This window comes from Pteropus vampyrus, unplaced genomic scaffold (assembly GCF_000151845.1).
Source record: "Pteropus vampyrus isolate Shadow unplaced genomic scaffold, Pvam_2.0 Scaffold275, whole genome shotgun sequence".
In the NCBI taxonomy this organism is placed as follows: domain Eukaryota; kingdom Metazoa; phylum Chordata; class Mammalia; order Chiroptera; family Pteropodidae; genus Pteropus; species Pteropus vampyrus.
Genome location: NW_011889056.1, coordinates 422,101 through 435,975, shown reverse-complemented (window position 1 = coordinate 435,975; position 13,875 = coordinate 422,101). Strand labels below are relative to the sequence as shown.

The 13,875-nt window shown below is 52.3% G+C and overlaps 1 protein-coding gene across 1 annotated transcript in view; it reads right to left on the bottom strand.

Moving 5' to 3' along the window:
• Positions 1 to 4,832: 4,832 nt before the first annotated feature.
• Positions 4,833 to 13,875, bottom strand: part of ABCD1 (ATP binding cassette subfamily D member 1) — a 17,575-nt gene continuing 8,532 nt past the window's right edge. Inside the window, exons 3-10 of the mRNA XM_011375525.2 lie at positions 12,205 to 12,347; positions 11,951 to 12,119; positions 11,269 to 11,363; positions 8,560 to 8,705; positions 7,950 to 8,095; positions 6,663 to 6,747; positions 6,315 to 6,440; positions 4,833 to 6,133 (exon numbers count right to left, since the gene is read on the bottom strand). Of these exons, the coding sequence (XP_011373827.1) occupies positions 5,926 to 6,133; positions 6,315 to 6,440; positions 6,663 to 6,747; positions 7,950 to 8,095; positions 8,560 to 8,705; positions 11,269 to 11,363; positions 11,951 to 12,119; positions 12,205 to 12,347 (1,118 nt within the window). The 3' untranslated portion in view covers positions 4,833 to 5,925. The remainder of the gene's footprint in view (positions 6,134 to 6,314; positions 6,441 to 6,662; positions 6,748 to 7,949; positions 8,096 to 8,559; positions 8,706 to 11,268; positions 11,364 to 11,950; positions 12,120 to 12,204; positions 12,348 to 13,875) is intronic.

Sequence of the window (13,875 nt, the reverse complement as noted above, 5' to 3'; positions counted from 1 at the left end):
GAAAATCTTTGGGTTTTATTTTATTATTATGAAATTTGGTAGTCCAAAACCAGATGATATACCTTAATATTCAGCTATTTTGACCTACAAAAATGGCAGTTTCGTCTTTTTCAACCTATACATACAAAAGAGTACACAGAATTTATATGAATTGTTTAGAGAATGGTGATAAAGTGCGACACATATGTCCCCAGTGCCAGCGGGAGGACAACATTCTCAATGCCTTTGAAGTCCCCATGTACTCTCTTCTTCCTTTGACAGAGGCCATCGCTATCCTTTCCTTGCTTTTCTTTATACTTGTCCCAAATATGACTTATTTCGAAACGATATATTAGTTTTGTATTTTCTGAACTTTACATCGATAGAATTACACTGGATGTATTTTTCTGTAACTTGTTGCTTTCATTCTATATTACATTTGTGACATAATCCAAGTTGATGCATATAGCTGTAGTTTATTCAGTTTTATTGATGAATAGTTTTTCATTATAGGGCTCTAACATAGACATTTGGGTCGTTTCCGGCTTTTGCCTATTATAAACGATGATGCTGCCATGAATGATTTGTGCATGTAATCTGGTGTATTTGTGAAAGACTTTCTCTAGGGTGTGCTCAGCAGTGATGTTGTTAGGTCATAAATATGCATGTCTTCTACTTTACTAGAGAATGCCAAATTGTTTTCCAAAGTGGTTGTACCAGCTTACGTCCCCCTTGCCCCCACCCCACGGTGTATGTGTTCTTGCTACTCCATAGCACTGCCAACACTTGGTGCTGTCAGACTTTTCAATTTCTGCCAATCAATGGGAATAAAAGGATACTTCACTGTAGCTTTACATGAAATATATTTCATCTGGCAGCTTTTTATACAGACTTTTAGTTGATCCTTCTATTCCACCCCCACACACATTTTTCTTTCATTTTTTTTGCAATTAAAAAAACCTTATTTTTGAATTAGAGTTGACATTCATTATTATTTCGTATGAGTTTCAGATGTACAGCACAGTGGTTAGACAGTTACGCAATCTACAAAGTGATCCCCCTGATTAGTCCAGCACCCACCTGGCACTGTACATTGTTATTACAATGTCATTGACTATGTTCCCTGTGCTGTACTTCACATCCCTGTGACTATTTCGTACTTCTTAATCCCTTCTCCTTTTTGATCCAGCTCCCCAACCCACTTCCCATTTAGCAATCACCAGTTTGTTCTCTGTATCTATGAGTCTGTTTCTGTTTTGTTTGTTGGTTTATTTTTGTTCCTTATATTCCACATATAAGTAAAGTAATATGATGTTTGTCTTTCTCTGTCTGACTTATTTCACTTGGCATAATACCCTCTAGGTCCATCCATGTTGTCGCAAATGGTGAGGTTTTTTTTTTTTTACGGCTGAGTAATATTCCATCGTATATATGTAGCACAACTTCTTTATCTAATTGTCTATTGATGGGCAGTTAGGTTGCTTCAGTGAACATAGGGGTGCATATATCTTTTCAAATTAGTGGTTTAGTTTTCTTTGGATAAATACCCAGAAGTGCATTTGCTGGGTCATAAAGTAGTTCTATTTTTAATTTTTTGAGGAACCTCCAAACTGTTTTCCATAGTGGCTGCACAAATTTGCAATCCCACCAACAGTGCGCATCCTCGCCAACACTCGTATGTTGATTTATTGATGATAGCTAGTCTGACAGGTGTGACATGATATCTCATTGTGGTTTTAACTTGCATTTCTCTGATGATTAGTGACCTTGAGCACCTTTTCATGTCTATTGGCATCTCTATGTCCTCTTTGGAGAAATGCCTATTCAGTTTCTCTGCCCATTGTTTAGTTGGATTGTTTGGTTTCTTGGCGTCGAGTTGCATGAGTTCTTTATAAGTTATGTAGACTAACCCCTTATTAGATATATCATTGGCAAATATCTTCTCCCATTCGGTAGGTTGTCACACATTTTTTCTTCCGATATATCTGCTGCCTCCAATTCATGTGCAAACCAGTCCCTACTGCTGGCTGCCTACAGCTGTTTTAAAAGTTTGGTCTGGTCTCCTAAATCAGTTATTACTCCTCCATCTGCTTTCCAGCTTCCCAAATTTTCTTGGTAGGTACCCCTCTCACTTTCTTTGCTGAATTTATTCCTTTTTACAGTTGTCATTCCCTTAGTGTCGCTTTTGCTGTGTTTCGAGAAGCAAATACCACACAGGTTTTCAAGCTCCTACGCTTAACCCAAAGTCTGCCATGATGCTTGCAATGGCTGTCGGGTCTGTGATTATTCCTCTTGTTCTTCCAAGCATTGTTTATTCGTATTTTCTCTCCTTTCATTCTTGCCAGAGGCTTGCCTGTTTTACTCATTTCAAAAAATCAACTTTTTGTTTTATTGATCTTTCTTTTTCCATTTCATTAATTTCTGCTTCCTTTGCGATTTCCTTCCTTTTACTCTCTTTTGGGTTTATTCTATTGTGGTTTTTCTAACTTCTTGACTTCGTGCTCATCTTATTCATTTTAAGGCTATGCATTTCCTCCTAAGTACTGCTTGAGCTACATCCCATAAGTTTTCATGTGCAGTTTTCTCATTGTTGTTCAGTTTTGTTTTTAGCTTTTCGTTATAATGCTTCTTGGACCGATCGATTATTTGGAAGTGCATTTTTAAATGTAAACTTGTAAATTTCAATTTTCAAAACTATGGAAGGACTTAATTTTAGTTTTATTATCCATTTATGATTTTATTCTATTGCAGTTTGAGAACATGCTCTGTGTGATATCGACTCTTTTAGTATTTTTTGAGATTTGTTTTGTGGCCTAGGTGAGTTTTAGTAAATGTTCAAGGTGAGCTCGAAAAGAATGTGTAGTCTCTAGTTTTGGGATGTCCGTTAATCAAGCTTGTTCAATTTTCCCTATATTCTTATTAGTTTTGTCTGCTTGAACTGCCAATCATAGTGAGAAGTGATGTAATTTATCGTGGCGAATTTACTGATTTCTTAATTATCCCTTTTACTGTTACTTTTTTGTTTGACGTACATTTGAGGCTCTGTCATCAGGCAGATACACACGCATTCAGCGTGTTTAACACTCCGAAAGAATTTTTTCTTTAATCATTGTGCAGCGACCTCTTTAATTCCTATCGATTTGTGCCCTGAGGTCTGCTTTGTCCAATGTCCTCTTCACTACACTTTGGACGGCATTTGCCAGGTTTGTCTCTTTCCCCCTGTATCAATTAGGGTTTGGTGGCAGACCACAGAACCATTCCAGCTATTTAAGTTTCAAAAAATAAATAAATAAGTAAAGGATTCGTGATTAGGTAGGGATGATTTATACAATCTTGGGATGAGCTGGAGGAACGACTCCCGCCTTCTGATTCACTACTTCTCCTGGGATCAAGAAAGAATCATGTCTCCCATCCCCCCATGAGACCAAGCCCCTCCTCCCCAGGCTGTCTACACGGATCTTCAACCACCACTTGTCTCTCTGCTGACCGATGGCCCCTCGGAGGACCTCCAGACTGGAGCTCGTCCAAGCTGCACGCTCCTCTGGCCAACTGCCTACTCATCACTCTCGCGGGGGCTGCGGGCCCAGGCCCAGCAGTGATTGTCAGGCGACACTTTCTCTCCGACCTCCTTCAGTGAAGGGTGCCGTCACCCACCTGGCCACCCAGGCCAGAACCCAGGGGTCACCTTGACTCTCCTCTCCCCCTCCCCCCGGAGTCCGATGCTCGTGACTTTCTTGTAATCTCTCTAATCCGTCTAGGATTTCAGGCCTCAGCACATCTTGTGTGGGCTGCTTCGAGTGGTGTGTACACTCAGCCATGCCGCTCTCTCTCTATCAATCTCTATCAATCATCTACCATCTTTCTATCATCAAGCAATCTATCATCTGCTTTTTGAGGTGAAAGTCACGGAAATAAAATGAACTCTTTTAAAGTGCACAATTCAGAAGCATTTAGTGCATTCGCAGTATTGTGCAGCCATCACCTCTATAGTTCCAGAACGTTTTTGCCACCCGCAAAGGAAACCTTGTACACATTTCCCCCGTCCCCAGCCCCTGACACCCACTGATCCCCTTTCTGTCTCTGTGGATTTGCCTATTCTGGACATTTCTTATGAGTGGACTCATACGACATGTGTCTCTTGTGACTGACTCCTTTCACTTGGCATCGTGTCTTTGCAGTTCAGCCATGTTGCAGTGTGGGTCAGAACTTCTTTCTCTGGCGGTGCGCATTCCTGGAAACACCCCTCCACATGGCCTGCTCTAAGCAAAACTCCATGTGTTTTTCATCCTGCTGAAAACTCTTCAGTGGCTTCTCCTCACTTCCCGAGTTAAGTCCTGGCTCCTTAGCGTGGCCCCGGCCCCTCCATTCGCCTGTGCTCAGCATCGATATCCCACATCTTGCTCCTGATTCATCCGTGGGCCTTTGCACAAGCGTTCCCTTCTCCCAGAAGGTCTAGAACCACTTCTTTCCTGCTACCCCTTGCCAGGCCAGGTCAGGACCCTTTTTCCTCCGTCCCCCCGCACCCATCGGCCCACTTTGCAGCTTGCTGATCTTCCCACACTCTCTCTCCAGAAGCTCCTCATGCAGGGACCAGGAATTGGGCCCCTCCTCCCCATCCCAGCACTGAGTCCAGGCTTGGCCCAGAATTGAATTTGGGCTCAGCCGATATTTTTGTGAGATACTGTTGCTCAAGCCACGTCCCCACCGCCATGTCAGCCAGAGAATGTGCTGAGCCGTGTCGTCAGGCGGGGGGCATGGGCTGAGGTTATTCCTTCCCCACTCCAGACACTCTGCTGCCCCTCCCCGTCTCTCCCCCAAACCACGCCAGAGGAAGAGGCCAGGAGGCAGGAACGCACTTTCCATGAGAGGTTTTTACTGAAGGACTGAGGGAGCCTCCCCGGCCCGAGAGCTGAGGGCTCCCCCGAAAGGCACACGGCGGTGGCGGGGTTTCCCTCTCGGGCAGAGGCTGGCTTTGCAGACACAGCTTCCCCAGCCTGACCCCTCTTTGGCACTGAGCTGTGAACACTGGCGTCTGCACTCCGGGAAGCACCAGCATCCATCTCCCCCTCCGGCTGGCCTGGGCCCCCCTGGTGGCAGCTGGCAGTGTAGGCTGGTGGGGCAACAGGCCGGCCGGGGCTGGCTCAGAGGCTGGGACACAGGTGGAAGGACCGCAGCCCGGGTCACCTCCCCTGCTAGCAGGGTGCTCACATCGGCAATAGAGGATGCTACAAACAGGAATCCAATAAATTAGGTTGTAGGGGCCGAGACAGGTAGGGACTACATTCTTATTATCACTTGCTAAGAAATGCTGTGCAATGTTTTCTCCCGAGGGCTCTTCGGGATGACCGGTAGGGACAAGAGGAAGACAAGGGGCCCTGTCTGGCCATGGGTCCCGTTTGGCCGTTTCTATGGCAGGAAGGACGTCCCATGGGACGGGAGTCTTGGCAGCCACCTGGGTGGTGGCAACAGAGGGATGGACCGTGCTGTCTCCGAGGGACTGAAAAGGAGGAAATGAGGGGGACTTCAGTCTTAGGAGGGCAGCGCCCCACAAATGCCGAGGCTCAGCACAGACTGGCTAGCGATGTGAGCTGGGGCTCACCTCCTACCCCTGTCCCGCTCCCCAAAGAAAAGAAAGGATTCGGCGACCCTGCCCAGGTCACAGTATCGTGGGGCAAGGAAGGGGCAGGGTTGGAGTGAGCAGCAGGGTAGGAACTTCCATGGCTACTTGCCCCAGGGCAGGGTTGTGGGGGTCGGGCACGCGGTTTCGCGGGCAGTCCGCTAGGCAAGGCAGGCCGGTGGCCGCAAGGCCTGGGAAGACGGGGAGCCATGCGGGGTGGGCCCGTGGTAGGGCTGGGGGACAGTGGGTGGACAGGCGCTGCTGTTTCCTTCATATGATCCGAGGGCTCAGGGAGGGGCAGGGGCCGAGAGCCTGAAGCCATGGCCCCGTCAGATGTCGGCACCGTGGAGGACCTTGGGGCCTTGGCCCAGGATCTGGCAGAGCTCCTGGAGACGCCGCTGCATCTTGGGGATGCCTGCCAGCTGCTGCTCCAGCCGCTGCTTCTCCTCTGTCAGGCTCAGGCGGGTGGCCGAGTCCAGCTTCTCGAACTTCCAGCCGCCCTCCCCGTCGAACTGGAGCAAGTGCGTGTGGTACTTCCTGGGCCAGGAGAGGGATGGGAAGGAGGCCGTTCAGTAGCAGACACTTACCGGGCTTGCCAGGGCCCACTGCCCCTCTGATGGTAGCGCCATCCCCTCCCCAGTTGCAAAGTCATGGGGGTGTCAAATGCGGGAAGGGCACGCCCTCCCCTGAACTCCAGGCAGAAACGGAGGGCACCTACCATAGGGAGGGGCGGTGAGTGATGGAAAGCAGAGCGATGCCTGCATCTTTCGCTGCCTGGAAGATCTTGCCTTCCACGTCGATGCTCACAGCGCTGGTACATTCATCCAGAAGGGCGTACTTGGGCCTTGGGGGTAGGGGCCGAGTAGACAAGGCTGTGGACCCTCCAGACACCCTGGCCTGTCCCTAGCCCTCACCCTTTGTGGCCCAATCCCTGTTGGGGCCCGGGAAGGGGCCTCCTAATGGTACTGCCTTCCCCCTGAGGCAGCCCCAGAGAGCATGCGCGCTGAGCCGCTTGGAGAGCAACCAGTGCCCGAGGGAGCCCTAGCACCCTGGACAGCCTACTCACTTGTGGTAGAACATGCGGGCCATGCCGATTCTCTGCTTCTCGCCCCCTGACAGAACGTCCTTCCAGTCGCACACGGCCTCCCAACCTGGGCAGGGGACAAAAGGGCTCTGCTCAATTCAACAACGGCCCAGACCTGGGCTTGCTGGGTATAGTGGGCATGGTGGGAGGACCTGGGGTCACTTAGGAGGGGCTGGGGAGACAAATGACAGTGGAAGATGGCACATTTGACTGTGGAGAAGGCCAACCTCTAGCTCTGGGTGCCTTGGGTACTCGTATGTCTGTAGGTGATATGTTAATAGTGAGAAAGAAGTTGGGACCAGAATTGTGTCCCCTCTAAAAGAAGATATGAGGGACTCCTAACCCCCAGGACCTCACAAGGTGACTATTTGGGGAAGGGGTCTTCACAGAGGCGATCAAGTTAAAGTGAGTCACTACGGCAGGCCCCGATCTTTTCTGCACAGCCACCACACCTGGGAAGAGTCCGCAGGAGTGATTTTGTTTAAAGCTGGCGCTGAAGGAGGGATTGGTACCTGTCTCCTACAGGTGGAGAGTCTCAAGAGATGAGGGATTTGCTCAAGGTCAAGCTGGCCCTAAGTGGGGGGGGAGGCAGGAAGCGGAACCCTGCCGCTCAGATTTCACTAAGAAAGTCAGTTCAGCCCCGCCCTGGGTTCCGCCCTCTCCTCCTCATCTCCGGCCCAACAGGTATTCGGGTATTTGCAGACAAACCAGGTAAGCCCCTGACCAATGCCTTCCCTTGCTTGTCCCTTCCTCCTCTCCTTCTCAGGGGACAGCACCCCCAGGCTCAAGCCAGAAAGCGGGGTGTCCCCTCCACCTCTGCTCCAGGCCCTCTGAGCAATGGCCTGTGCTTGCTCCTCCCTGGCTGCCCTGCCCACGCCATGCCCCTCGGTCTGTCCTCTTGCTGAAATTCGAAACTGACCTGTCGCTTCCCTGCTTAAAGCCTTCCAAGGGTTTCCTTCCCTGTCAGGGCCTCCCTGCCCCCAGCCCCAGAGCCTGGAGAGGGCATCCGGCCAGACAGCGAGCCCCTGCCCCTCGGACGGCCCCTGCCTGCATGCCTAGCCTCCCTTCTCCACCTCACTCAGGCCTGGGAAGCCTGGGCCACCCACTTCCTGTCAGTCTGCCCTGTTAAGACGGGCTCTCAGGGCGCCTAGCACTTTGGCCTTCTGGATGTAGGGGGCCAAGAGGGAGGCGGGAGCTGGGCTGGCAGCAGGTTCCCTGATGGATGGCTCAGTCCTTAGCGCTGAGAGGCGAGATGCCCTAACCCCCTACCTCCTTCCCGCTGCAAGATGTGGTTCAGGTGCACGATGTCCAGGATGGCTTCCAGATGTTGCTCCGAATAGCCCTTCCTTCGCATGTCCTCCACCGAGTCTGGGTAGATCACCTGGTCGCGCAAGGAGCCGACGGACATGTAGGGCCTGTGGGAAAGCTGTGTGTCCACCGAGGGAAGGGCCAGCCCTGTGCCTGTGTGGCCTACGCCATGGGCACTGGCTGCTGGAGGCAGGGCCGACTCTAAGCCCACAGACCCCTGCCAGAAAGTGCTCCAGGGAGCGCTCACACCCTTCTATGTACACCAGACTCACACACTCACCCTGCATGCACACGCACGCATGCATACGCACAGCACACGCGTGCACATGCTCACACACATACACACACACACACGCACACAGATTCACGGCCCCCAATGTGCACACCAAACAGCTGTAAAGTCACCGGGTTGGAGGGCGGGAGGGGGCAGGTGGAGGCCCCAAGATGCTGGGGGCAGCATCTCGCTGTCCCTCTCCTAAGGCCCCAAGCTCTGCCATCTCCTGGGTGTCAGTTCCCACAGGTCGGAAGGGGCGGGGACCCTGGCTTCCTCCCTCTCCCCTGCGCTGCTCACCTCTGAGGGATGTAGAACATGCGCTGGGGTGGGGGCTTGTAGAGCACGCCGCCGTACGTGGGCCAGAGCCCGCCAAGGATCCGGAACAGAGAACTCTTGCCGCAGCCGTTGGGGCCTGTGATGAGCAGGTGCATGCCCTCTTCCACCTGCGGAGGCAGTGCCATGGTACCGGGGGGCAATGGGCCCTCTTCCTCTCACCTGTGGCCTTCCTGACAGCCTCTGACAGCGTCCTGCACCCACGTGCATGCCAAGGCTGGTGGATAGGGACAGCAGGGCCAAGGCAATGGGGTCCGGCATCCAGAGCCGCAGTTGAATGCCTGTTTTGGGATCCAGCCTATTCCCTAAGGCCCCGACACGTACCAGAGAGCATGGGGCCAGCAGGAGGAGGGCCCATCCTGCCACAGACACATGGAGGGATGTACGTCCCGGAAAGTCAACGTCGGCCCCCCATGCCACGGCATCCCACTTCACTGGGAATCCAAGTGTTTTGGCACTTTGTTTAGAGTTCTAGGTGGACAGTAAACTCTGGCTGCCTGCCACGGCCCTCGCATTGTCCCCACGGGTGCCAGGGTGCCACGGAGATGCCACTGTGACCCTCAGGCTCAGTATCAAGGGCTTCAGGCTTCACAATTAGCCAATCGCATGATGCCCACTGGCTGATGGAAAAAGGCCAGCCGAGCTGCGGGGATGGGGGTGCAGGAAAGAGGGGTCAGAGGCTGGGAGACCGCTGTCCTCGCCTGCCTACCGGCCTCCATGGCCCTCAGAAGATCTACGAGTGCAGCGCATGCAAGGCTGTCCCTGGCTCACGTTGGTCAGTGTTACGGGTTGAACTGTGTCCCCCAAAATTCACGTATTAGGGTCCTAACCCCCAGGACCTCAGAATGTGACCTTATTTGGAAGCAGAGTCTTTACAGATGTAATTAGTTCAATTTAGATGAGGTTGTCCTGGAACGGGGAGACCTCTAATCCAATGTGACTGGTGTCCTTATAAAAAGGGGCCATTTGGTCACGGGCATGTACACAGGAACACGCCATGTGAAGCCAGAGGCCGAGACGGAAGTGAAGCCAAGGAGTACCCCGATGGCCAGCGAGCGCCAGAAGCTGGGATGACCTGGAACAGATTCTCTTTCACTGCCCTGAGAGACACCCTGGCCTGGACTTCCAGGCCCCTAGACCTGGGAGAGACTCCACTGCCATCGTCTGGACCTCCCCATCCAGACGTGTGACAAAGCTCCTCTGTTGCTGGGCCCGGCAGAGCTGCCTCAGCCCTCAGCTGGCGCCATAGCTGCCTCCCTCCTCTCCTTCCCTGCATCTCTCCTGCCGCCCTTCCCACCCCACCACCTTCCCCGACACCTCCCAGCCCCAGAGCTCGGCTCCACCGGGCCAGAGCTCTTGCTCGGCCCCCACGCCCTGCTCTTGCGCCCCAGTTACCCACTCCTCGCATGGCCTTGCTTCCTACCCAGCTGCTCTGCTGCCCTGCTCACTGGGGCCGCTGGGCTTTGCCTAATTGGGCTGCCTGGAAACCATCCGCCTTGGATAAACAGGCCATCGGCAGTTCCCTCTAAACCCCAAGAGTGACCACTGCTGGGGTAGATGGGGATCACGCCACTGTCCTGTGCTACCTGGGGACCTGGGGTAATGACGTGTTCCTAGCCTCCAACTGGCTCCCAGGGTTCCTCTCAGCAGATCAAGGAAAGGAGCCCCAGGCACTGCCCCCTCCGCTCGCCTCTTCCACTTATTCCCTGCCCGGCCATGGCTCCTGCCAACCCAGCTCCTCGGCCGGGCGCACACGGCCCCTGAGGCCCCTCAGCTGCTGCCACTCCGTTGCCTTTGCTCCACCTGCCTTCTGCGGGAGGTCTTCATCACGCGGTTCGCCTGCCTAGAGGCTCCCGGGTGAAGCTTCACATGACCTCTGCTCCCCCCGGGGATGGTGACTACCCTTCCTATGGCCCCCACTGGACCCTGGACAGCTGCTTCATTGGGGACCTTTGTAATACTTTAGAGCTCCCCAGAGTGGGGCTTCCTAGAGGTCAGGGGCCTCCGTGTTTTACCTCTGGTTTCCAGTACCCAGTCTGGAGCTCAGAGAATATCGGTTAAATGAATAAACGAATGAATGACTTCTTCTCACTTCTTTCTCTGACCTTGCAGGTCTCTCCTTCACCCCAAACCCTGTCCAAAGCCTTGACTGGGCACACAGTGGGTGTCAGCCACTAGGGCTTCCTTTCCACAGATGACCTGTATAAGTTTGGTTGAGAGTCCTTCTGGGGGGCCAGGCTGCACCTAGCACACACACCTCCACTGGGGGCTCCTTGAAGCGGATGGGTGGGACCCCAAGCCCAGTCAGTGGAGGGCAATCTGTTCTAAGACAGTTGGAGTTGAAACAGATTCCCCAGTCCCGGGCTTCTGGGGGGCTGGGGTCGGGGAGGGATGGAGCCGGCGACAACGGGGCAAGGAACTGTCAGTGACTCTTCCCCAATCCTGGTAATTATGAGTCTCTTTTATCAGCTCTGTCTCCATCACTCCACACCCAATAGTCAGAGGCATGTTGGCCTTTCACCTTGACCTTAGCCCACCTACCATGTAGATATGGGGACAATGGCTACTGACAACATGGGCAGGCTGGATGCCAAGGGCTGGGCTTATAAATGCAGAAGGCCAGGCCCTGGGCCCCATGGCTCAGCCCAGCCCAGCTCAGCCCACTCGACTTACCCTGATGTTGAGGCTGGCCACCACCACTTCTCCCGTGGGCGTGATGATAGGGATGTTGTCACAAATAATCCCCTGTTCCACATCCACCACTTGGCCTGAAGAGAACACAAAGGAAGAGAAAGAGGAGCAGCACTCCCTTTGCCTTCTGGTAAGTTCCATGTGCCCCCCCCCTACAACAGCATGCCAGTGTGTGGTCCAAGGCCCCTTGGGAGTACAGTGGCTCTTCCCACAAGCAGACCCACCCCCCAGTATCTAGTGCTGTGCTCTGGGAGGGGGAGGGGCAGAGCCGCTTCTCTTTTCCAGAAACCAAAGCACAGAGCCCAGTCCTGCCCTGCAGCCCTCCCCTCCTGGCACCACCTTAATGGCGGCTCAGACACTCCAGTCCCTCTTCCACAGCACCCCGGCCCCTGCTGTAGCCTTGAACTTTCTCTTCCTGCCCATGTGGATGAGTGACCCCCCCTATACTCAAGGACCATGTGCCCCTCTTTTGCAAATAGAAATCCCAGCCAGGGCACCTGAAAAGAGCTGAGCAGTGAGTAGACTGGCCAGTAGTGACTGCTCTGTGAAGGAAGCCTTCCCTGGGGGCAAAGCTCAAAGATCCAGCCCTCCAGGTGGCACTGGGAGATGCCTGCAGTCGGAGGGCAGGGATCAGGGGGGGCCTCTGTAGGGTGGGCGCCCTTACCTTGGATCTTCAGGGGCCCCTCCACACGAACACCGGACCTGACCACAGCCCCGGACCCCGCCTGAGCGTCCTCCGGCTCCCCAGGCCTCTTGAAACGACAGTGCTGGACTTCTTCGAATACCTGGAACATCTCATGTACCCGGGCTGTGTAGCCTGCCAGCTCTGTCACCTGTGGGAAGGGAGGCCCTGGCTCAGCCCCTGCCCGTTGAGGGTGGGATGGGGGGCAAGGCAGGGGTGGACGCTGTGGGGGTTACCTCCTTGTAGGATGACATGACCCGCTCAATGGCGTCTGCAGCAGCCGTGAGGAGGTTTCGGGCAATGGTGAAGGCTTCTGTGCGCTCGCTTACCAGCTCCTCCTCCTTCATCTCTAAGGCCGCCTTCTTGACAGCCTCCGTATCTGGGAGCATAGTGGAGGGGAGGGACAGAGACAGTGGAAAGTCAAAACTGACCCGCTGGGGGAAACACGAGTCTTTCCGGCAAATGGTGCTGGGACAAATGAGTATCCACATGCAAAAAATTACCCCTACCCCACACCATACACAAACACTAACTCCAAGGGGAGCACTGGCCTGCATATAAGAAATAAGACTACAAAACTCTTAGAGGAAAGCGGGGTTACATCTTTGTGACCTGGTATTAGGTATGGCTCCTTAAACATGACACCAAAAACACCAGCGACAAAAGAAAAATGGATAAATGAGCTTCATCAAAATTAAAAACCTTGGGGCACCAAAAGAAACCATCAAGAAAGTGAAAAGACAACTTACAGACTGGGAGGAAATACCTGAAAATCACATATCTGAAAAGGATCTAGTCTGCAGAATATAGAAAGAACTTTTTCAATTCAACAACAAAGAGACGAACGACCCAATTAAACAATGGGCAAAAGATCTGAATAGACATTTCTATGGTATATCTAAGATATACAAATGGCCAACAAGCTCATGAAAAGATGCTCGACATCACTAGTCATCAGGGAAACGCAAAGCAAAACCACAATGAGATGTCACCTCACACCCACTAGGAGGGCTCGAATTAAAGAGATAACAAGTGTTGGTGGAGACGTGAAGAAACTGGACCCCTTGTACCCTGCTGGTGGGGATGTGAATTGGCACAGCGCCTGTGGAAAACATGCCAGTTTCTCAAAAAGGTAAATATAAAGTTACCATATGACCCAGCAATTACTCTCCCAGGTATATGCCCAGGAGAAAAAAAAAATATGTCTATGCAGACACTTGCACACGAGTGATCATAGCATCATTCATAACAGCCAAAAAGTAGAAACAACCCACATGTCCATCAACGGATGAAGAGAGAAAGAAATTGTGAGACACACACGCAATGGAATATTTTTCAGCCAACAAAAGGAATGAAGCACTGATTCATCCTACAACATGGATGAACCTTGAAAATATTCTCCTGGGTGAAAGAAGCCAGTCACAAAGGGCCACATATTGTGTGATTCCATTCAGATGAGGTGTCCGTAAGAGGCAAGTCCATAATGACACAAAGATTAGTGGACGCCAGGGGCCGGGGGCTGGGGAGTGACTTTTATGGGTCTGGGCTTTCTTTTTCGGGTGATGACAATGTTTTGGAATTAGATGCTGGTGATAGTTACACAACTTTGTGAACATATTAAAAAACCACTGAATTCAGTACTTTAAAAGGCTGAATTGTATGGTATGTTAATTATATCCCAATAACATGGATAAAAATATGAGCCATTAGGCACTTGGCTTTCTTTCTTGGCTCACCCAGCTCCTTCCCCCTAGAGTACCCTGACCCTGTATCGTGTACTATCCACAGTAGCCCCTCTGGGGCCATACCTGTACCTCATCCTCTAATGCTCAGAGCTGTTGTACCCCCGAGCTCCTCAAGAATGACTGCCCGTCTACAGCCATGCTACCCTGAACAAGCCCGATCCC